The 22,044-nt window shown below is 53.6% G+C and overlaps 8 protein-coding genes across 8 annotated transcripts; 3 read left to right on the top strand and 5 right to left on the bottom strand.

Moving 5' to 3' along the window:
- Positions 1-36: 36 nt before the first annotated feature.
- On the top strand, positions 37-1,668 carry BO82DRAFT_358438 (L-lactate dehydrogenase). Its single transcript, XM_025636290.1, has 2 exons — positions 37-1,465; positions 1,531-1,668. Exons 1-2 carry the CDS (start codon positions 313-315, stop codon positions 1,575-1,577), a joined length of 1,200 nt encoding a protein of 399 aa, XP_025487379.1. The 5' UTR covers positions 37-312; the 3' UTR covers positions 1,578-1,668.
- On the bottom strand, positions 1,665-3,492 carry BO82DRAFT_186789 (pepsin-like aspartic protease). Its single transcript, XM_025630487.1, has one exon. It carries the CDS (start codon positions 3,274-3,276, stop codon positions 1,849-1,851), a length of 1,428 nt encoding a protein of 475 aa, XP_025487378.1. The 5' UTR covers positions 3,277-3,492; the 3' UTR covers positions 1,665-1,848.
- A 2,525-nt stretch (positions 3,493-6,017) lies between these two features.
- On the bottom strand, positions 6,018-6,916 carry BO82DRAFT_294354 (uncharacterized protein; the record flags this gene model as incomplete). The annotated part of the gene is made up of 3 exons (XM_025631819.1): positions 6,018-6,447; positions 6,529-6,617; positions 6,692-6,916. The coding sequence occupies 3 exons, from the start codon at positions 6,914-6,916 to the stop codon at positions 6,018-6,020; spliced, it is 744 nt and encodes a 247-aa protein (XP_025487377.1).
- Positions 6,917-10,309: 3,393 nt separating this feature from the next.
- BO82DRAFT_436002 (ankyrin repeat domain-containing protein) lies at positions 10,310-11,511 on the bottom strand (the record flags this gene model as incomplete). The annotated part of the gene is made up of 1 exon (XM_025641082.1): positions 10,310-11,511. Exon 1 carries the CDS (start codon positions 11,372-11,374, stop codon positions 10,310-10,312), a length of 1,065 nt encoding a protein of 354 aa, XP_025487376.1. The 5' UTR covers positions 11,375-11,511.
- Positions 11,512-12,934: 1,423 nt separating this feature from the next.
- BO82DRAFT_424448 (class I SAM-dependent methyltransferase) lies at positions 12,935-16,200 on the top strand. The gene is made up of 9 exons (XM_025640292.1): positions 12,935-13,309; positions 13,367-13,498; positions 13,549-13,565; positions 13,623-13,885; positions 13,932-14,006; positions 14,057-15,335; positions 15,405-15,543; positions 15,602-15,804; positions 15,890-16,200. Exons 1-9 carry the CDS (start codon positions 13,049-13,051, stop codon positions 15,987-15,989), a joined length of 2,469 nt encoding a protein of 822 aa, XP_025487375.1. The 5' UTR covers positions 12,935-13,048; the 3' UTR covers positions 15,990-16,200.
- A 1,113-nt stretch (positions 16,201-17,313) lies between these two features.
- Positions 17,314-18,232, bottom strand: BO82DRAFT_294394 (Rer1 family protein; the record flags this gene model as incomplete). Its single annotated transcript, XM_025631820.1, has 4 exons — positions 17,314-17,393; positions 17,483-17,785; positions 17,864-17,981; positions 18,164-18,232. 4 exons carry the CDS (start codon positions 18,230-18,232, stop codon positions 17,314-17,316), a joined length of 570 nt encoding a protein of 189 aa, XP_025487374.1.
- A 481-nt stretch (positions 18,233-18,713) lies between these two features.
- echA (enoyl-CoA hydratase echA) lies at positions 18,714-20,202 on the top strand. Its single transcript, XM_025632700.1, has 4 exons — positions 18,714-18,982; positions 19,052-19,189; positions 19,342-19,887; positions 19,981-20,202. The coding sequence occupies exons 1-4, from the start codon at positions 18,844-18,846 to the stop codon at positions 20,028-20,030; spliced, it is 873 nt and encodes a 290-aa protein (XP_025487373.1). The 5' UTR covers positions 18,714-18,843; the 3' UTR covers positions 20,031-20,202.
- Positions 20,146-22,042, bottom strand: BO82DRAFT_345352 (putative MFS alpha-glucoside transporter). The gene is made up of 2 exons (XM_025633697.1): positions 21,692-22,042; positions 20,146-21,614 (listed from the first exon to the last, which is right to left on the bottom strand). Exons 1-2 carry the CDS (start codon positions 22,001-22,003, stop codon positions 20,232-20,234), a joined length of 1,695 nt encoding a protein of 564 aa, XP_025487372.1. The 5' UTR covers positions 22,004-22,042; the 3' UTR covers positions 20,146-20,231.
- Between the last annotated feature and the right edge of the window lie 2 nt (positions 22,043-22,044).

Here is a 22,044-nt window from a genome sequence, read left to right as displayed (position 1 = left end):
TACTAAAGAAGCCATAGATAATCATTGACTACATCCTCATCGAAGACAGCCGAAGAACACAATGAGCGACCCGAACAACCCGAACATCGAGAAACGCACCACCCCGCAGTGGGCATTATACCAGCGCGAGAACTTCTGGAAGGCGAACGAGGGGCAGGCCCCTCCGTTCAACACAGGTATGTGCTTGGCTGGACTCTATACAGCAACATTGGAAAGCATGGACGCAGAAAGAACCCCCCTCCCCCGGTTAACACGATCTCTAGATCCCACCAAGCTCGAAGAAGAGGCGAAACGCAAACTCAGCCTGGGAGGATGGTAAGCTACACTCCCTTCACCTCTAGCCTCCAGCCCCCAGCCCATTCCACACTTTCCCCATCCCTCCCCCTCCCGAGATCTAACTGGAACACGAACAGGTACTACGCCTCCTCCAACGCGGGCCAGTCGACGACGCACCTCGCGAACCGCCAAGCCTTCTACCGCCACCGCCTGATCCCCAACCAACTGATCGACACCAACCTGCGCGACACCACAACAGAAATCTTCGGGCACCGCGTCTCCGCGCCCATCGGCTTCGCGCCCATCGGCATCAACGCGATCTACCACCCCTCCGCGGAGTTGGCGGTGGCCAAAGTCGCCGGCGAGCTCAACCTGCCCTACTGCCTCTCGACGGCGGGGAGCACGCCCATCGAAGCCGTGGGCCGCGCCAACGGCGCCGGAAACCCGCGCTTCTACCAGCTGTACATGCCGCACGACGACGAGTTGACGGTGTCGCTGCTGCAGCGCGCGTGGGCCGCGGGCTTCGACGCCCTGCTCCTCACGACGGATACGTGGCAGCTCGGGTGGCGGCACGACGACGTCGCGAACTCCAACTATGCGTTCTACCGCGGCATCGGTGCGGATCTGGGGCTCTCGGACCCCGTGTTTCGCCGGCGGTGTCGCGAGGCGGGGATCGATGTTGACACCGATAAGGTGGCGGCGGCGACGAAGTGGATCGATTCCGTGTGGCACGGGCGCGCGTGGTCGTGGGAGAAGATCCCCTGGCTCATGGCGCGGTGGCGCGAGATTTCGGGGGGCAGGCCGTTTGTGATCAAGGGGGTGCAGTCCGTGGCGGATGCCCGGAAGTGTGTCGAGTATGGGGTCGATGGAATTGTGGTGAGTAACCACGCGGGGCGGCAGGTGGACGGGGCGATTGCCAGTCTGGATGCGCTGGAGAATATCGTCCACGCCGTCGGGGATCGGATCTATGTCATGTTTGACTCTGGGGTGCGCGGCGCCAGTGATGTCGCTAAGGCGCTGGCGCTGGGCGCTCGGTTCGTCTTCGTCGGCCGGCTTTGGGTCTGGGGCCTCAGCATCATGGGCGAGGAGGGCGTGCGCCACGTCATGAAGTCGCTGCTGGCCGACTTTGATATCCTCATGGCTGTTGCGGGGTTCAATCGCGTCGAGGACTTTGATCGCGACTGTCTAGGTATGTATCGCTGAAGAGTGGCGTTATGTGTAGGTCGGGAACAAAAAGCTGACGGTTGCGATCAGAATCATACCCCAAGTCGTACACGTTGATACCGGATCGCGTTCTATAGTCTGCAGTCATGCGATCATGTAAGTGGGCCCTTCTGCCACGCTGTATAGATGGAGTATACATAATTGTGGTAAGGGAAATGTGAAACGATAGCTCGGAATTTAAGGTTTGGGTCAGGAAGATCAACTCTATTTGTAGGCTATTAATAGACTACCACATGGGTTATCTTCGGCAATGCTCGTGCAGAGGCGCAATCTACTACAGTAGATGAAGAATTGAAATGGTCTTTTACCCAATATGTGCAAGAAAGCCAAAGTTTGGTTGGAAGCCGTCTAGAGCAGAACCGTGCATAAGACGACCACAAACGCAGGCAGGTAGAATCTGGAGCCCGACTGGGACGTTGCGCCACTGGCGACCCCACCGGTGGAACTGGTCGAGCTAGAAGATGCAGTAGACCCGGTCGACGTGCCAGAGGATGAATTGCTGGTCTTGCTGGAGCTGGAGGCTGTGGTGTTCTTGTTATAGGCACGGACAGCCAGACCCACCCGCGACGCGTCGAAGTCGAACACGGTATAGACGTTCTTCAGGAAGACGTCGCCCAGGAGCCAGATGTCGTCTCCGAACAGATCGTAGCTGACGATCGTGGAGATGCAGCTAGAGTTGTACTCGGAGCCGATGTAGTCCTCCGGTGAGATGGTGTAGTTGACCCCGGAGAAGGCGACCTGGACCTTGGCAGTGGAGTTGCACGGAAGCAGGAAATAGTCGCCGTAGGCGGTGGCGTCCGGGATGAGCGCGTGCAGCGTCTTCGCATCCTTGGAGGGGAGCATGGCGTACGATGTTCCCGTATCGATGATGGCAGATTTGTCGGTGAAGTCACAGGCGTCTCCGTTGACATAGACATCGTCGACTGGGATGCGCCAGTAGTTCCCTGATTCACTGGCAGTGTCCGTGTACGAGATTTCCCCGGTGTACTTGTCCTTGTCCACTCCCCCGATCGTGACGGTGCCGTCCTTCTCGCCGCTCTTGGTCCGCGAGAGCGCGAAGCCAACGACGTTGGAATCGAAGTTCTTCTGGTCCGCCACAGCGTCCATGAAGGTGGCAGTGTTGTACGCCGTGTCGTTGGAGCGGCCGAAGCCCAGAATCCCGTCCATGGCATACGATTCGAAGTTGTTCGAGGCGTTGGTGGCCAGCCCAAACGTGAATTGCACCTCCACGTCTGCGAGCGTCACGTTGTCAGTGGCCAGTACGCCGCTCGCGGACCCGGAGCCGTAGCCGACACTCCATTCCGTTGTGGTCACATTGATGCTCGAAGAGGTCGTGGCATCGAAGGTGTCATGCATGCTGCACGCTTTGGTGGTGCAGTCGGAGCTGAAGACCCACGAATTCGTGCCACCCGTGTCCAGCATCAGATAGAATTCCTGCGCTTCGGAGCCAATCTTAACCACTGCGAAATACGTCAGGTCATTGCCGTTCTGGTCGAGGGCAGCGGTATTAGGCCAGGAGGGCGTCTTGGATAGGACGATATCGAAGTCATTGCTGCGACGGACAGGGGCTCTCTTCACATCCAGCGTAATGGGCGTGTCGGTGTTGGCCTGGGCTTGACTTTTGGCAAGTGTATCGCTCAGTGATTCCCACGGCAGAAAGCGACGAGACGGGGTGTGTTTGGTGGCCGGAAGATCGAGGTTGAATTCATAAGGAATGAAGGCAAAGACCGCGGTCCAGATACAAGCCGCGACAAGAAGACATCCGGTTGGATGCATGATGCGAGCACGATTTAGAAGCCCTGAGAGATGGCCCTGAGACTCATTTGCAAGACGGCTCGATGTTGATCAGTGCCGGCAGCTTTGGTTGTACTCGGAGAAGAGAAAGAGGGTCCAGTTGCGATACAATATCAAAAGTTACAAAGGTATGCTAGACCACAGAATACTGCTCTGGATCAGATAGGTGAAGAAAGTGATAGACTTGTGGATTTCTAAATCCGAGGCAGAGGGGGAAAAGATCGACTAGCAGTCTGCAGCGAAACAAACAATGCAGCAAACGAGATGCTAAAGAGCAAAACCGCGGAGAATAACGATCGGATGCAGCAGCAAAAGAGTGTACTTTACAGGGTAGTAAAAATCAAGATTGAGAAGACAGTGCAAGTGAAAGAAGAAGAAGAAGAAGAAGAAGAAGAAGAAGAGATGTGAATCGAATGTGGATGTGGATTTGGATGTGGATGTGGAGGGACAATCAGGAAGCTACTTTTAGTTTATGCGTTTATGCGTTTATGCTCGATCTCCACTCGGCAGGTTTTCGGAGCGGGAGGACGGGCTGCCACTGGCTGCCACTGGCTGCCGCCCTGCGATCCAGACCCAGATCTTTTCCCCTGAGTCGGAGCCAGTCTGGCCAAGCCAGTAGCAGCAATTTCATGCACCCTGCACCAAAGGGAATGAAGATACACAAATTGCAGGTGACATTAAGTACTACATCTTTATCTGCTAATGTCGTGAGAATGCGAATATCCAATGCTCCAATTATTCGAGAGCTATTTACCTTATGTATGTGTGAGCATACTCGTCAATCGCCTCCAACCGTTGCTGACGACGACGACGACTTCTTCAAAGTGCGTGCCACTGAGGGGTTCTGCACTCGACCTGCAGTCGACCGTTCCAGTCACTCTGGGCTGCGTCACTTGGCAACAACAACAACAGTGGATCCCATCAAGTGTCGCAGGCCAATATCGTTCCACATGCCAGAGCATGAGCACAAGGAGGCCGATTTCTTACAATAATCACATCGGCAGTGCTGCTGACATGTCAGAGAAGAAAACAACTAACTCCAAGCCGCCAGTTGCTGGGTTCATCTACGGTACGCTCCGTGCAATCGCGATCTCATGGACAGCCAGATCTTCCTCGAGAACCACCTCAATCTCCGGGCCTGATGCTGTGGGCGCAGTGCTGACTGAAGGTGGCTGCTGTGCACTGTAGGCATAGCACGGCACGGCACAGCACGGCAGCACACAGAGCCTAAACTGGCCAAAGTCGTGAGGTCATAAAACCCTGCTAAATAAAGCAGTGCTGCCTGTGCAAGGGTGTTCGTCTTCTCAGCTCATCTGAAACATCACACGAACTGCGTTTGCAATTTCTGTTTGTTTGGAGTAAACCGAGACTCCACCGTATAAACGTCACACCAGCACATCGCATCGCCCTTTGCCTTCTTGCTCTCTCCACACACAACGCATGGACGAATTGTTCTCGTGAGAGGGGGAGAAGACAGAACAAGGAAGGGGTTGAAGAGCTTTCAATTGGCCCAATAAATTCGACAGCAATCCCCCATCGGGTAGACTGGTGATGACAGAGGTCTGAAAAAGGAGAAACACTCGTATGTGTAGAAAGGGAGCGTAGGCGGTTTTCTAAATAAAAATAAGCTGTCTCATTTATCCTCAGGTAGCCGAGGTGGCCTGGGCCACCGCGCTAGTCCTATTCGAAACCATGGATTTGGCAGGCAGGCAATCACCCCGGGCCGGCAATAATAATGAGCGTCTGGACTCTCTACACATTATCAAAGTAACCCTACACAAGGAAACGCTTACTTGTACATCATGCCTCATCACCATATATAGACAACTAAAGCATGCTCGCAACCTCGATGCACAAGGCAAAGCAATGCACAATCCAATCGTACCTCACAACCTCCACCCCACCCCCAAAACACACCAACAGACCCAGAGATGAGTCGACGGCCTGCGCACATATGTGTACTTCCGGGAAGCGATCAGACGATCATCAACGAAGTTCGCTAAACCTTGCTCGACCGGAGCACCCTGCTCCTCTCACCACAGTGGATATCATGCGTGCAAACAATGGGGTGGGTGGTGGAAGAACACAATTCCCAAACCCTCGGGAGATATCGGATAATATTTGATGCTTTGCTTTTGAGGGGGGATCATTCCACCTGGCCGACATCATGGACTTTCCACCCGAGATCTACCTCATCTCCCGAGTACACACATGGAGGTTGCTCACGATAAAGTTTATCCCTCATTGCCGAGGGTGGCTTTTCTTTTCTTTTCCCACGTTGACGGTTGACCATAGATTTCCGGGTGGGAAGATATGGGGTGCAGTGTGGGAAGTGGGAACCTTTGGTCGGACTTGGGTGGTACTTCCCCGGCGGCGCGGACACAAATCTCCGGGGTAGTTAACTAAGTCCTTCGAGAAGGATTGATCCGGTTCATCGGAGCTTTCTACTACATGTCTATGATCACGCATATGCAAAGCCACTAGTCTGTTACGTGTCGCGTGTGCTGGATGATGGTTGGATTGGTTGACGTTCTACCTCATTGTGTATACATCATACATCGACCTTTTGCTAAGATATAGATATGTCATTGTTGAACATTCAACTTAACCTGGTGATAACACGAGATGACTGTAAACAAAAAGGCAACACAACAGACATCACGCATCGCTAGAGACAATCAAGACAATTTGACATAGATAAACCGATCACCCGGGTGGACACATCATTTCCTGACAACAGCCGGCTGTCTACCTAAGATGTCATCCACGACACCAGTCCACAGCTCGCGGAACACCCCCGGCTCCTTCTGTTGGGTTGTCGACTCCGCCCCAAAACGGGACTTACCCACCGCCTCCGTCAGCGAGAATGGATCGATGTCCACCGAGTGGTTGTCGACGACCTCCGTCATCGGACTGGCGGAGACATCAGCCGCCCCGCCGGAGACGGTGTAGATCTGGGGCTTCATGGGGGAATCTGCCGGGGCTGCGCTCTGGTGGGAGTAGAAGTCGGGGACAATCGGGAATTGCGGATCGGCGCGAGCGGCCGGGCCATCGAGCTCCGCCAGTGAGGGCATGTAGGCGAAGTCGACCGTCGATGAGTCACCCACGGCCTTCATAGACCGGGAAGTGTTGAACTGACGGCTGTGGGTTTCCCTATTTTCCCTACGAGAAGTCAGTTCCGAGGATTTCCAGTTTTACCCGAGGAAGAAAAGAGGGTCGGGGGGGGGGGCTTACTCTGCAATGGCATTGCCGCTGATGCGGCGCATGGCAATGCTGAAGGCGCGGGATTGGAGGAAGTCGTGGTTCTGAAGACGCTCAACAAGCTGGATTGCGAGTTAAGCTTGGGTTCGGTGTGTGTCCCTTTCATGGGCACGGTGTGACTTAGTATGGCACTTACCTCGGCTTGCGTGCCGCTGCTTCTCAGGGAGCGCTTGTGACACTCACTTTTGAGATCAGTAATGGTGCGGCTGGAGTACAGAGAGGCTCGGTCGGAGACATTTGCCGGTTGCGCCGAGTGGACAACGGTGATGTGCAGACCCCGGCGAGCGCAGGGGAGGGTAGCAGAATGGTGCTGCGAGAGCAGACGCAGAGCACGCAAAGAACTTGAGCGAGGAGCTGCCATTGTGGATTGTTGGAAATAATCGATAGATTCGATTCTTTGCGAGGTGGTAGGTGATGATGACAGGTGATATAAGAGATTCACCGAGATGGTTGAGCTAAGGTATGTAGGGTTATCGGATAAGGCAGCGCCAAGTATACAGTAAACAAGAAGGGCAGGGTAAGCTTGGAGTAGAAAAATGCGAGTATGAGTATAGTATATACACAGTCACCAAAGATGGAGATGAAGTAGATAAGAGAGTAAGAGAGTAGAAAGAGTAGAAGAGTAGAAGTAGAGAATGGGAGGAGAAGAGAGAGAGAGAGAAAAGAGGAGGAAAACCAGGGAGGGAGCCAAGTTTAAATTCCTGGGGAAGCTGGCTGTACGGAGACTGTGCAGCACTTCGATGACCAGCCGTTTTGCAGGAACCCGTTGGGAGGGGGGGGGGGGGGGGGGGGGGGGGGGGGGGGGGGGGGGGGGGGGGGGGGGGGGGGGAGCAGAGGTGGGTGAGTGAATTGAGTGAGCTACAGCCTACACTGCAGCCCCGGCGGCCCTACACCTTGCCTTACTTCACTTTGCTCTACTTTGCTTTACTTTGCTTCTTCCTTTCCCTTTACCCACCCACCCACACTACTGGGGACCACACTGGGGGCGGGCGGTCTAGCCAAGTCTAATAGTGGTAACTAAGATGGGACCACCAACTCGCATGGCGACCGACTAGCTACCTAGTATACTCTTCTGATGGACAAAATAGGAAATCAGAATGCTTGGGTATTACTGTTGGTGGTGATCTTATTCTCATCTCTTCTGTCTTGGGCCTCTCACTGATTCCTCTACCTCTGCATCTGCTCCTCAGGGGTTTCGGATCTTGGAGAGTTGGTCTTAGAGGGCAACAGTTTCATCATTTAACCAGTTGTCCCAGAAATGGGCAATGACAGGTCATGGGAGGGGTCAACCATGGTAAGCTACACAAATTGACTTGACTCCATGCTCGGCATGTTTCTGCCTATTTCTTTACATTTTTACATTACTTACAGACCACATACCACCCAAGACGGGACCTGCCCTCTGCAGAGGTAATGTACTTACTGTATGTACCTCCAACCGGCCTGCATATTTGCTCTCTCTCTCATACCTTCAGGATTTGTTTGCCGGCGCTACAGAGTACGCTGCACAAGCATGTATGGAGGAGCCAATCAACTCTCCTGTGCGGACGAATCACTAACTTTCCGGTACACCGGGAGCAGATAAGTTAGTTCATTGTCAGTTGAATGGTTGGCTACTTTCAGGGATGTGCTTGTTTTTCGAGGCAGATAGATTGGGGCCCCTCTCACATCCTCTCCCCACCTGCGGCATCAGCGGTACTGCTGGTGGACGTGCTCTGCATATCAGCCAGTACTTACTCTACTGGAGCTGATCCTTTCTTGTCTGGAAAGCTGTCGATTGTCGTATCATGGTGTCATGGATCTTTTCATGATTACCCCTCCCGATGATTTTAAGATCATCAAGAGTCCTAAAACCACCTTTCTCCGCGTCATCCTATCAGAAACAGCTTCAACAAAACGCCCCGGACTTGGCGCAAGCATACGACAATCCTACTAGTACAGCAAATGAGATAGGCTCCTTTTTTGGTAGTGACTACAAACGAGATCCAGTACAAACGCGGAGCTGCAACTTGCTTGTGAAAGACAGAAACGAGGGTAATACAGGGTTTCTTTCCAGTGTGGTAGTATACTCCGTTTGACTCCCACTCCGTAACTTCCTCCGTGATAACTCAGAGAGAGAGTGGAGGAGGGAGCCGTGACGCAATGCAGGATCAGCCAACAACATTCGAGAAGCGAGCTAGACGATTCAACAACTACTGAGTATTTACCGAGGATTCGTGTCCAGACAATCTGATGATGTTCCGCTTCACGCTGATTGGTAGGCCTGCAAACGATCACCGCGATGGTCGCCAATAGTAACCTTGGACTAAGCCGATGCCACCAGGCTCCTTGCCTGATTGATCTGGCCACCAACCGGGCCGGGGAAGTACGAGTCCCTCAAACTGTTGAGAACTTGAGAGGGCGGTGAAATGGAGACGGGAAGGGGGAGAAATGGGGCACGTGAGGTCGATCTGGGTTGCCCGCCCGCCGCCGCCGGCTTCCCCGGTGGATCCTCCAAACGCCTAAAATAAGGTACTCTGATATACGCTGTAGACCCCATACCCTACGGGGTCCTTCCCCCCCCCCCCCTTTTTTCCTCCTGGAATGTCCTTCCCCCCCCCCCCCTTTGTTCCTGCTGGAATTCAACAGAACTTTGACCTGAGTCAGGCTGAACGGTGAAGGGAACCTTGCGCCAACTCACTTCTTGCACACCTGCTTCGGCCGGCAAGGCATTTCATGTCCGAAACTCCCAAGGGATTCCATGCGACTTTCCAATTCGAGTGATCGGAGAGCCCTGGTCTTATCGCAGCTGGGTCTCAACAATCTGGGCCAGTATCAGCTAGGCGTCATCATGAGATACTATGCACTAGCTCAGTGAAGCGGCTTATCTAGCTATCTTCCATCGGAGCAGGGAATGGGGACGGCGAATGTTCGCTCCCTGTCAATTTCCCAGTACGCGCCGTGACTTGGCATTCTTGAGTTGCGATACGTATTCATGCATAGGTTGCTCATTACTTGTGTGAATGCACGGAATCGGCTTCCTCTCTATCACTACGCATCCTGCATATGACGACTAGTCGACATGCGGATTGCTTAGTTTTAGCTCGGCGCTTCTGCGACTCGACGGAATGGTCAGCAATGCACCCATGCACTCATTCATGTCCGAACAGTGATTTATCAACCATGATGACACACTCTAAATCACTTTGTCACGACGTTCTCAATTCTAGGGTCTATGCTATAGTGGAGAAAAGAAACTGGCCAAGGAAATCGATCAGCCGCGCAACCCGGTGGGAGCGTCTGTGGTTCTCCCCCTGATCGACTAACCACACTCCAAAGGTCCCTCGCTATGAGCTTACGGATAGAATTTGGCTCCACTGCATGTAGTGTCCACACCTAAGGCTTCGCAACGTGGCTGGCAGCTCGTTGGTTGCCAGCGAAGCAAGGATAATTCTTTCTGCTCAGATGTACTGACGGGTTTACTGAAAGTACATAGATCGACTTTTCACAAAATCGATTGCAAGGAACGCAGCCAAGCCACTTTTCTGCCATGCGGATCATTTATCCGTGGATGTGCCGGGAACCGATGCTTATCGCCCGATTGATTGATTACTGTAGCTTTGAAGCATGTAGGTGGATCACCAGGAAAACATTGCCAGGGTAGGCTTTTCCCCCCACATTTCACTGCTCTCGGTGGTACACCCGTTTTCGTTTTTCGCATCGTGCTTTCCGAGTTCATCTCTCTCGTGGAGGCAAGACTTCATGTTAGATTAGTCTATGATATCATTTTGAGCCAACGCTGTTTACTGCTGGTCATTCTAGATGCTTCCCGCCTGCGTTCTTCCGACAGGTCAATGGCAGCACATTTACATGTCGGGCATTGTTTCGCCAGCTGGCCATGCCTCAAAAGCTCCCGGACAAGTTTCGTATGTCCATAGCGCATAGCAAGGGTCAATTGCTTTTCTGCACTGGTGTCTAGCGGTGTACCTCTGCGAACAAGGGAGACCGCAACATCTTCCCTTCCATACATGAGCGCCATGTCAAGCGCAGACAATCCTTTATGACGCGCAGCCACCAGATTCGGTCTCAGGTCAAATAGGCAATCGATCACTTCTACGCGCGCAAGCTTATACGCAGCCTGCAGTCTGAAATCACAATCAGGAGCCTTCGGCAGTATCTCCGCTCCATTCTTGGCGGCCAGTCGAAAAAAGGCCGGCCCCCAGCTTTGAGTGCAGCAGATAATAAAGGTGGAGTCGTGAACGAACCTGGCCCCGGCCGCTAGCAGTATCTCAAGAACCCAGTTAGGCGAGCCACGGGGCCCACCCACCGCATAATCCAATGCCATCTGCCCCGTTGTTGGACCAACAACGTTTGGGTCAGCATTGTGCTGTAGCAGGAGCTCTATTATATGATACTGGCGTTCCCGGATGGAGAGATGAAGCATTGGGACTGCGTCCAGGTCAATTGAGTTGGCATTAATCCCGGCTTCCAGGCAGAATCTGACAACTCCGATGTCGCCAGTGCAAACAGCTTCCGCAAGAGGCTCACGGATGGATCTCCTCCACTCGGCATCTCCAGCGAAGCGATGGATTTGTAACTCACCGTTGTCCCCATACCATATGCGCTTGTCGTAGATTTCCTGAGACGGGAGGGCACCGATTCTGGCTCTCTTCTGGATCTCGGTCCAAATGAAGCCATATCCTGTTGGGAGTGAGAGACCCAATCGCACGAGCGAGGTGGCATCCAGAAGCTTGATTATGTGAAGGTGCAGCTCTGGCGGTATGGTGAGGAACGTGGCAGGCTTGGGTGTCGCCATGGCGGATGTCCCTCGCTCAGCCATTGTGGTCGTATTTGATGAAATATAAACGAGGCTATAATGCAGGTATAGTGGCAAGTTTAAGATTAGGAACGTCACTCAATTTCAAGGGCGGATTCCAATGGCTGCGTCTTATAGAATATCGGACCACAATGCCGTACACTCATAAAGAAAGCAACAATGCCATCATACCAGGTTTCTGGATGGATTTGTTTCTTGGTCTGAGGTGGTCGATGAGAGATTCAAGCTCTGGTTCCCTGAGCTGACGTTCACATATTCTGATTGCATTGATGGAATATGGTGATCATCAAGGTCGCTAGCCATAAGTCCATCATTTGCAACAATGTATCATTGAGGCTGATTATACGATAACGGGGATTTTCAACATTTTTCTCTGTTGCGTCTAAGGCCGCGTCCCTGGTCTTTGTATAGATCCTTTGTGATCTTGCTCCAACTTTGTGGCTGACCTGAACTCCAAAAGCGTTCAATGGCTTTACCATCTTGTAGGATCGAATTGCTGGTCATGGTCTGCCTCATGGTGGGTAAGGCTGGTGTGGTAGGACGAGAGACAGGTGGCAATTGATCCTGGTTCTTAAGGGAGCCATCAATGGCGTGAGGAAGAAAATAGCCGGCTCCTTGCGAGAGCATTGTAGGTTTCACACAGATCATGGCTCAAATGCCCTCGAATGAAGTTCCTGCCAAGTCAGCAGCAGTCTAGGCTTCATTGCTGCGACTTCGGGCTGATACAGAAACGATGCTTTATCCTCCTTGACTTTTGCCTGACTCATAAATCGCTGTTTGACAGACGCGCCTGCTGTCGAGTCCAGCCCCACGGTAAGGTACAGTACGTACCTTACTCCTCATTAAAATAGGAGCAGTAGATGATTCCGCGCTACTCGCGGCATTCGATTAGTCCCCTCTTCCTTCTTTAGCACGGGGCTGCAGCCAGCGACACTGCAGTTGGTCTGTCTTGCATAGAGCGATGTTATTGCTTCCAAGCTCTATTCAAATTGGACCATTAATGAAAGCGAGCTCGTTCACATATATCGATGGGTCTTTCTGCTTTCCCTGTGCAATCCTCTGCGGAGTGAGAGTATGAGGTACTAAGTGTTTTCTGTAGAAAAGCACTTCAAACTCAAGCATGCCTTCTATTCTTCCAGAGAGCGAGATAGCAAATGAACGAGAGAAGAGCAACACATGGCAGCCGTGCGGGGATTATTGGCCGAGGAGGGATGGGCAGGCGCGAAAGCGTGCCGGCAGCGCAGTCGCTGATTGGTCTATCCGAAGTATACGCCCGCACTGCAGTCAACTGGAGAACTGGAGAACTGGACAACCTCAGCTTCCTCCTTCCACTCTATCTCTTCCTAACGACCAGCTAACTAATCTTCCGTTTATCTCCCACTGGGTCCATGTGTCTCCTTGATAGGGTCATAGCTCTCTGGAGTCCATCTTTCCCAATCTTTGACGCAAATCCAATTCTGTCCGAGATGGCGGGGTCATGCTCATCAGTGGGGCAAACAGTTTTGCCAAAAAAAAAGATGCGCCTCAACTGCTGCAGAGCCGTTGATTCAAGAAGCCTTCCCTTCCCCTCCCTAGCTGGGAGCAGTTGAGCGTCTAAAGTTTGACTCAATTTCTTTCTCTCAGTTCTACAGGAAGGCATTGTGTTTGTACGGTACAACTCATTGCCTTTGGTGCGCCATGAGTTTTCTCGCCAGCAGCAACCTTCCGGGCCCCTTTCTAGGACGCATGGACTGGCTTCATGTCTACATTGCCTGCGCTGCATTTACCGTCTGTGGATTTGTCGCGCTAGTTCTGTTTGCCTCCCGGCAAACACGCAAAGTTGACTACAATAGTGGCATCTTCACCTACCTCAAATTCATCTACGCAAGCTTCCTCAAGCCTCATGAGAAGAACGGAAGTGGACAGCAGGATGCACTGGAGAGCTTCTACAAGACCCAAGTATGCTAGCGTGTCATCTTGCAAGGCGGGGCCGTGACTGACACAAGTCCTCCTAAGGCCAGTGTGTACGATGCCACTCGCAAGCGCCTCCTCCGCGGACGCGAGGACATGCTGGGCCTTGTTGCTGCACAATTGAAGCACAAGGTTGACAGCCAGGAGCTCAAAACTGGTGAAGCGATCTGGGTCGATGTGAGTTCTTTCTTTGGTGTTTTAGACATGCACATTTGCTAATTGCTCAGATTGGTGGAGGCACTGGGTGAGCGTCAATCAAAGCCGTAACCCCTCCTGGCTCATGCCCTGACTGCGTCATCAGATATAATATCGAAGCGATGTCCGCCTTCCTCTCAGTGCCAGATTTCTTCGCGCACGTCTATCTAGTCGATCTTTCTCCCTCCCTTTGTGAGGTTGCCCGCCAGCGTTTCCAGAGACTCGGCTGGAAGAACGTCAGCGTTGTCTGTCAGGACGCGAGGTCCTTCCGGTTGCCCGAGGAGGACAGGGTAGAGCCGCGCTGCGAGACCACCACGGCGCCAGGCGCTGATCTGGCGACCATGAGCTACAGTTTGTCTATGATTCCAGGTAGGTAGCCTCTCCCGCCTTAGAAGGAGTATGCTGATTAGTGCAGACTACTACAGCGTCATTGACTCATTGCCTGCGCTGATCAAGCCTTGTGGTGTTGTGGGAGTTTGTGATTTCTATGGTATGCAGAGTGAGGACTATAAGGCACATAAGTTATTGACTCTGGCGCAGTTCAAAGCATCGTAGACGTCTCCTCACGCAATTACATTGGCGGTGCCTTCAATCGCCATGTGAACTGGCTTGGGAGAGCCTTCTGGCGTGCCTGGTTCGACGCGGACCGTGTCAGTCTTGAGGCTGCTCGTCGTGACTACCTTGAGTACCGCTTCGGAACTGTGATTTCGGCCAGCGAGAGGAACTATCTGTTGGGTGGAATTCCCTACTACATCTTCGTGGGATGCCAGAAGGATTCCACTACCCATTCCGGCCGCGATGCCATTGAGAAGCTCAACGCCTCTTTCACGGAGTCTCCGTACCTCTCTCCCGCGAAGCATCGGAGCGAGATGGATGCGGCTATCGTGAGCAGCACGCAGGAGATCAAATCCAAAGCGTACGAATCGGCCGTGATCAACCTCGGCTCCAACCTTCCTCTACCTTCGTCATTTTATCAGAACCACCATTACCGCATCTTCTATGACGACCTTCTTCCCAAGCACACCCAGTTCGGCAACGAGTACATCTATGCCTTCAACTGGGAAGACCCGCGTGTTGACCACAAACTATTAAATATCCAGCGCGACGACGTTATCCTCGCCATCACCAGTGCAGGCGACAACATCCTGGACTACCTTCAAAAGAGCCCCCGCCGGGTGCATGCAGTAGACCTGAACCCCAATCAAAACCACCTTCTCGAGCTCAAGGTCGCCAGCTTCATCGCACTGGGCCACCGTGACGTGTGGAAGATCTTTGGCGAAGGCAAACAACCGGACTTCCGCCGGCTCCTCATCACCAAACTGAGCCCGCATCTCTCAAGCCAAGCCTTCCAATACTGGCTCGAGCACACGCACGTCTTCACTTCATCCTCGGGCAAGGGCCTGTACGAGACCGGCGGCTCTCGCCATGCCATCAAGATGGTCCGGTACCTCTTCAAGGTCTTCGGGCTACAGTCCCAGGTCCAGCAGCTCTGCGAGGCGCAGACGCTGGCTGAGCAGCGCAAGATCTGGCCCAAGATCCGCGCCGTTCTCATGAGCAAGCCGCTGCACTGGGCGATTGTGGGCACCGAATGGTTCGCCTGGAAGGCGGCCGGGGTGCCCCGCAACCAGCGCAACATGATTATCGACGATTTCTACAAGCGCAACGGGCTGAACAAGAAGATGAAGCAGGCCAAGGACGTCAGCGGCCAGTCGATCTGGGAGTACGTCGTGGACACGTTGGACCCCGTCGTCCAGGACACCCTCATCAGCAACGACAACTACTTCTATTTCCTGTGTTTGCAGGGCCAATTCTCCCGCAGGTTAGTCCAGTCCCTCACTCACCTTCCTTCCCATCCCCGTACGAACACATACTGAAGAATCACGCAAAGATGCCACCCCGCCTACCTCACCCCAAAAGCCCACGTCAAGCTCTCCTCCCCGGGCGCCTTCGACGGCCTCCGCATCCACACCGACGAGATCAACGAAGTCATCAAGCGTATCACACCCAAGAGTCTCACCATCGCAGTAGTCCGTTACCCTCCTCCTCCCTTCCAAAAATACCCTACTCTAACACCCCATAAAATAGATCATGGACTCAATGGACTGGTTCGACCCCACGGGCGACGCCGGCCCCGCCCAGGCCCAGAAACTCAACCACGCGCTGAAGAAGGGCGGCCGCATCCTCCTCCGGTCCGCCAGCATCGACCCCTGGTATATCCGGTCCTTCGAGGCGAACGGGTTCTCCGCGAGGCGGGTCGGGGCGAGAGTCCCTGGGACTTGTATAGATCGGTAAGTTTTTCCGGTCTTGTGGCTACAGAGAGGATGAGAGATTGTGTGTGTGGCATTCGCTAACGCGTGACCGGTCGATGGCCAGTGTGAATATGTACGCGTCGACGTGGATCTGCACCAAGACCCAGGATCTGGATCGTCCGGCGCCGAGTCGGGCGATGTCGGCTTTGTCGCTGAATGAGTAGGACACTGAAGGGGCAGGTACAGTACAGGCTGCGTAAGAGTGTGTGTGGGAGGTAGGACTTTTTTCTGTCTTCGTTGGGAGCTGGTGTACTGGGTTGGGTCTCGAGTACATCTCAGTCAAGTACCTCACTGGTTGGTAAGAGCCTTCGCCTTATGTGATGTTGAGCGAGGTGGGAAAAGACTACCCGGGTAATAGGTAGACCTAGAGGTAGAAGCCGAAAAGACTACTAGTACTGCTATCATATCAGAGTCATGTAGTTACCTTACCGAAGCCGAGTCAAAAGCCTACGGTACAGTATCTGACCAATCCCAAACAGCTAAACCTGCCGATTCTCAAAAACATCCATTAAACCCACACTAGCATCTACCACCCCCCCTCCCAAAATTCATCTATCCATGCATACCGAATACCGACGACAGGATACAAGAACCTTGATTAACTCATCAAGCCAAACCTCTATGTATATCAGATCCAAAACAACAAGGAACCTGGGCTAACCGAAGAAACGGGATATGAAATGAATGGGTACAGCAACTGAATGGAAGGATAAAAAAAAGAAGAACAAATAGGTTTTTCTCTGTACAATAATTGAAGGGAAGAATTAATCTAAAACCCCAAGACCTCCACACTTCCTCCACACTTCCTTCCGTCCTTCCATCATCAAGTCGGATCATGTTTAGGGTCCAGGCCACGTCACGCCACGTATTCATCATCAGAAATCAGTTGAGAATCAATCGGAGTTTCAATTATTAGGGGGAGAGTGGGAAGTTGTGTGAAAGGGCAAGAGGGTGGGTGGGTGGAAGGGGTTCTTTACCTCCCTTCAGCTTCTTCCTTCCAACCCCGCTCTCCCTTCTGGTCGTGGTTCTGTGCCTTTCGCACTCGATGAGTATAACCCTTTGGATGGAGGATAATCCATCTTGTAGATTTACATTCACCGGTCGAAAACATCCAGGGTACACGACAGAAGGGGAGATCAGAGCGAAGGGAGGGGGAGTGTGGGAAATGCATAACGACATGACAAGTGAGTTAGAGCGTATTTCAGGGGAGTCGTCGAGTGTGTGCTTTCGCTCAGAAGAACTAAACACAATATAGGAACAAGAACAATAGTATAAGTTAAAGAAAGAGGGTGGGACAAAGAAAGAAAGGGACATGAAGCGTGATGATAACGATGCATTCATCAACTGGGATCATATCATACACAGACATCAGACTTCTGCAGCACAGGTTTCCCCGCTAGGTCGCTGGGACATCTGTGCGATTGGCTGGCGCTGGCTGGTTTTTTGAATTTAACTTTCTCGAAGATTGAATTTCCGAAGAAAAATAAATCACGAGCGGCCGTATCGGGTCTTTCCGAAGGAGAAAGGCACATAGCGGTACTTGATCATGTGTTGAATTTGGCGGCGCACTGAGGGAAGGTGGGATGGTTAGTTGAATGGATCTCTTGTAAGCATGCCACGAGTAGTGGTGAGTAGGGTGTATCCGGGGAGAACATACTCGTCAAGACGAACAACATGATCCAGTACACAACCAGGACAGGCCAGAAGACGGGGATATCAAAGACCGAGAACCACGAGCAGACGAATCCGATGGCGATGGCGCGGGTCGCCGAGTGCCAGAACTTGAACTCGGGGAGCCGGCGGATGAAGGGCCGAAACTCGTCGTCCTGCTTGGTGGGGAGGCTGGGCGCGCCGGCATCACCGTCCTCCAGGCCTTCGTCCTGGGTCAGGGAGGGGTCGAACTTGGGTTGCAGGAAGAGCAGGAAGAGGTTCAGGAGGTAGATTCCAAGGGTGTAGGCGACTATTCAGCAGGAGGTATTAGCTCTGGGCTCGGTGTTTGTATGGGGTTTCGGGTTTCGGGTTTCTGGGGTTGACATACCGATGTACCATCCCTGAGCGAGGACAATTCGCAAAAAGAAGACCAGGAGCAGAACGACGGTGCCAGTCCAGCGGTAGGCCGTGAAAGGTGTCGAGGCATCGAGGTAGGTTTGATATTGCTATTGTTGAAGAGGCCGGTGTGTCAGCGGGTGAATTTGTTTGTATGGAGATGGGGCTTGTTGATTTCGCTCGACTTCGCCGGACGGCGCTTCGGATTGCGAAAATCTTCCAATGCGGGCATAATCGAGCTGAATGAAAGAACTGCTATAGGATGGGGAGAGGAAAGCAGGACAGAACTCACCCGTGCGAGTTTGGAAGTCTGTGCCGTGACGGCAGTGAATGGAGTCTGCTCGGGTTCGGGCACGTCCATGGCGAAGGCGCTGAGGTAGGGGAAAGATACCAAATCCTTCCGGCGAAATCGAAGTAAAAGAGAAAAGAAGAAGGGGGGTAAATAGAGAGAGAGAGGGGGGGGCGAGAGACGGAGAAGCGCAAGGATAGAGAAGAATCTCCCGGTCAGCGCATGCGATGGAGAGGCGACGGAAACAGCAGCAGTCGGTAGTTTAGCAGCGAGACGGCAGCACAGCCAACAGCAGATAGCCAGAGGACAATCCGAAAAGTGTCCACTGCCTGCTGGCTGGCCGCTTTCTCCCGCTAAGCCGCTTTCGACCCCGGAAAGCCACAGATGGCGACTGCCGCTGCTGCGCCTCATCTGAGTCATCTATCACGTGAGAATGCTGCACGTGCTTCTCTGCTGTCAAACCGATCAAACATACTGCCCCTTGGCCCGGCCGGTTATTGGCGGGCCGCGGCCGAGCAGCTCTGCGGGGAGACTCCCCGAGTCGAGGTAAGGTATGGTATGGCATCGCAATAACCCACATACTGATAAACCTCCTTCATCTCCCCATTGACATTACCATTTATACCCTATCACCTCCGACTACTTCTCACTCCCCCTCATCTGATCAATTACTTCAACCCATCATGTTCGCCCGTCACTGCTCCCGCCTCGTCGCCTCGCGGACCGCCCGGCCGCTGTCCGCCCACCTGCGAACATACACCTCCGCAACCTCGGCATACGAGCACATCCTCACCTCGACTCCCAAGCCGGGAGTGGGACAAAGTACGGTGTCAAATCTTTCGACCCTTCCCCTTCACACGTTTTACTGATTCTCTCGATGCAAACAAACAGTCACCCTCAACCGCCCCAAAGCCCTGAACGCCCTCTCCAGCCCCCTCTTCCGCGAACTCAACGATGCCCTCACCCAATACGACGAAGACAAGGACATTGGCGCCATCATCATCACCGGCAGCGAGAAAGCCTTCGCAGGTGCGTACGGGGCAGCCATCAAGACATCATTCCCTGACGTTCACCCCCCCCCCCCCCCCCCCCCACCTCCCCATATTCTCCAACTCAACACTCCACCATCCTCCATGGACCCCTTCGAACCTCAACCCCCCTCCCTAACTGTTCCCAAATAGCCGGCGCCGACATCAAAGAAATGGCCCCCCTAACCTTCTCCGCGGCCTACACCACCAACTTCATCGCACCATGGTCGCACCTGGCCACGAGCATCCGCAAACCCGTGATCGCCGCCGTGTCCGGCTACGCGCTGGGCGGCGGATGCGAGCTGGCCCTGATGTGCGACATCCTCTACTGCACGGCCACGGCCACCTTCGGGCAGCCCGAGATCAAGCTGGGGGTGGTGCCGGGCGCGGGCGGGTCGCAGCGGCTGACGCGGGCCGTCGGGAAGAGCAAGGCCATGGAGCTGATCCTCACCGGCCGGAACTTCAGCGGGACGGAGGCCGGCCAGTGGGGGGTGGCGGCCAAGGTGGTCGAGGGCGGGCTGGAGGAGGTGTTGGCTGAGGCGGTCAAGACGGCCGAGACGATCGCGGGCTACTCGCGCGTGGCGGTCGTGGCGGCCAAGGAGGTGGTCAATAAGAGTCAGGAGCTGGCGTTGCGCGAGGGGGTCGAGTTTGAGAGGCGCGTGTTTCATGGGTTGTTTGGGAGTCAGGATCAGAAGATTGGTGAGTTTTCTTTTCTTTTTCTTTGGCTGAGGCGTTCGTTACGAGTGGAGGGTTGTGAGGTAATCTGGCTGACATGATTTCTCTCGTGGGTAGGAATGGAGGCTTTCGCGGGGAAGAAGAAACCGGAATGGTCGAACGAATAGGCGGTTAATATCTGTTTGGAGTCTCCAGGTGAGGTAGCACGCTGTTGCGGATGTGTTTCTCATATGATATGGTCCCTGTTCGTCAGTGGAGTAACAGCAACATCCCAATTGAAATCATTAATCGTGTCGTATTTCATGATCGAACATGTAACTATGTACATCTAATATTATTAAAATTATTACAGGGAGGAAAGAAGCTCTTCACGAGGCCGCCTTCTCGGCCTGAGCCCCCTCAGCGACGACGGTCTTCTCGGTCTGGTAGTGCTCAACCACCTCTCGATCCACCGTCTCGTCAAACACATCAACCGGCGTCAGGTGGAACTTCCGTGCGCTGACTTCCCGCTCAAAGAGGACATCCAGCTCGGCAAACGACCGGCCGCTTGGCTCCGGGACCCGGAAGAAGGCGTAAACAATGCACAGGAAGCAGATCCCGCCCCAGAAGAAACCGGCATAGTTGCTCCAGTTCCAAGCACCGGGGTTCAGCATGTACGGGGTCAGGACACCGCAGATGATGGCGACAATGTTGTAGAGCGTGCGGCCGAGCACCACGGTCTTGATCTGCAGACGACGGGTGGACAACTCAGCCACAAGGGAGTATGCCACGGTTCCGACAGTGAGCTGATAGAACAGAGCCCAGACGATCATCATGCTGCCCGTCGCCAACGCCCCCTGGGTCTTGTGCGATTCGGGAACGAGCCCAAGAAAGCCCATCACGAGAAGCATGACACACAGCCCACAGAGCCCGTACAGGTAGAGAGAGCGGCGTCCCAGGCCCACAGACATAAGAAACCAGGCGCCAAACACGCCCACCATGTTGATTCCGTACTGGCCCATAGCGAAAGCATACGAGTTGTCGGTGCTCAGCCCAGCCTGCTCCAGGAAGTACGTCGAGTAATTGGAAAAGGAATTGCCACTGAGGTTTTGAATGGCCCAGACCATGCAGACGATTTCGGTCCGACGCAGATCGGTGCCCTTGAAACAATCGAGGTAACTGGCGCCCTTGGTGATTTTTTCCTCTAAGGCGGTAGTATGGACCATCATGGAAATGGTCTCATCGGCGTCAAAATCCGTTTCCCGGTTCAGACTGGTCAGGCGCAGCAAGGCGTCCTTCGCTTGTTGAATCTTACCCCGGCGAACGAGCCACCAAGGCGACTCAGGGGCGAGAGAGATGCCAATGAACAACGGCAAGGGCCACATCCATTGGAGGGCATAGGGAATGCGATAAGCCCATTCATCTTGCCGATTGATCATAGCCTTGATCACTCCGATACCGATCAGTTGGCCGACACCCCAGCAGAAGTTGACATACGTCGTCAAATATCCTCGCAGCGCAACGGGGCAGACCTCGGAAGCATAGGTGATCGTAAGTGTTTGGAAAACTCCCCAGGGAATACCAGCCAGGATTTCCGCGGCGAGCAGGGCCTGGACATTGGGCGCAGTGAAGAAGATGGCAGTCCAGGCGGTGATGAGAACCAGACAAGCCATGATAGTGTACCGATATCCGAACCGTTCGGACGCCCAGCCGTTGATGGAGAGACCAATGATTTCTCCGACATATGCACCGTTGCTCAGACCGGATTGCCACTAAGTAGGAGGGTATATATTAGCAGGGAGTTCCTCAAGGAGCCATCGAATGGTTGAGATAGGAGAGTGTAACCAACCCGGGCTGGGACCTGATATGAGCCGTCCGCCGTCAGCTCACCGTATTTCCGATTGAATTGAGGAAAGGCATAGAAATTGTTGACCAGACTGATGTCGTAGCCTTCCATGACAATACAGGTAGAGATGAGGACACTCCATGCGACAGCCTTGGGGTAAAGCTTGACGCCCTGCCACAGGGTCATATGCCGCTCCTTATCGGTAGCGGCTTTGGCATTATGGATGATCCTGGCGGCGGATCCCGTTGAGCCGTCGGAGAGGGAGGGCGGATGCTCTACCGGTGCAATGGCATCCGGGGATTTGTTGGAAGCCATGCTGGAAGAGCAATTGCGATGCCCTGGGGAGGGGGAGGGGG

This window comes from Aspergillus uvarum (assembly GCF_003184745.1).
Source record: "Aspergillus uvarum CBS 121591 unplaced genomic scaffold BO82scaffold_71, whole genome shotgun sequence".
Classification (NCBI taxonomy): Eukaryota; Fungi; Ascomycota; class Eurotiomycetes; order Eurotiales; family Aspergillaceae; genus Aspergillus; species Aspergillus uvarum.
Note: the sequence above shows the minus strand (reverse complement) of the source record. Positions and strands in the feature narration are given on the sequence as shown.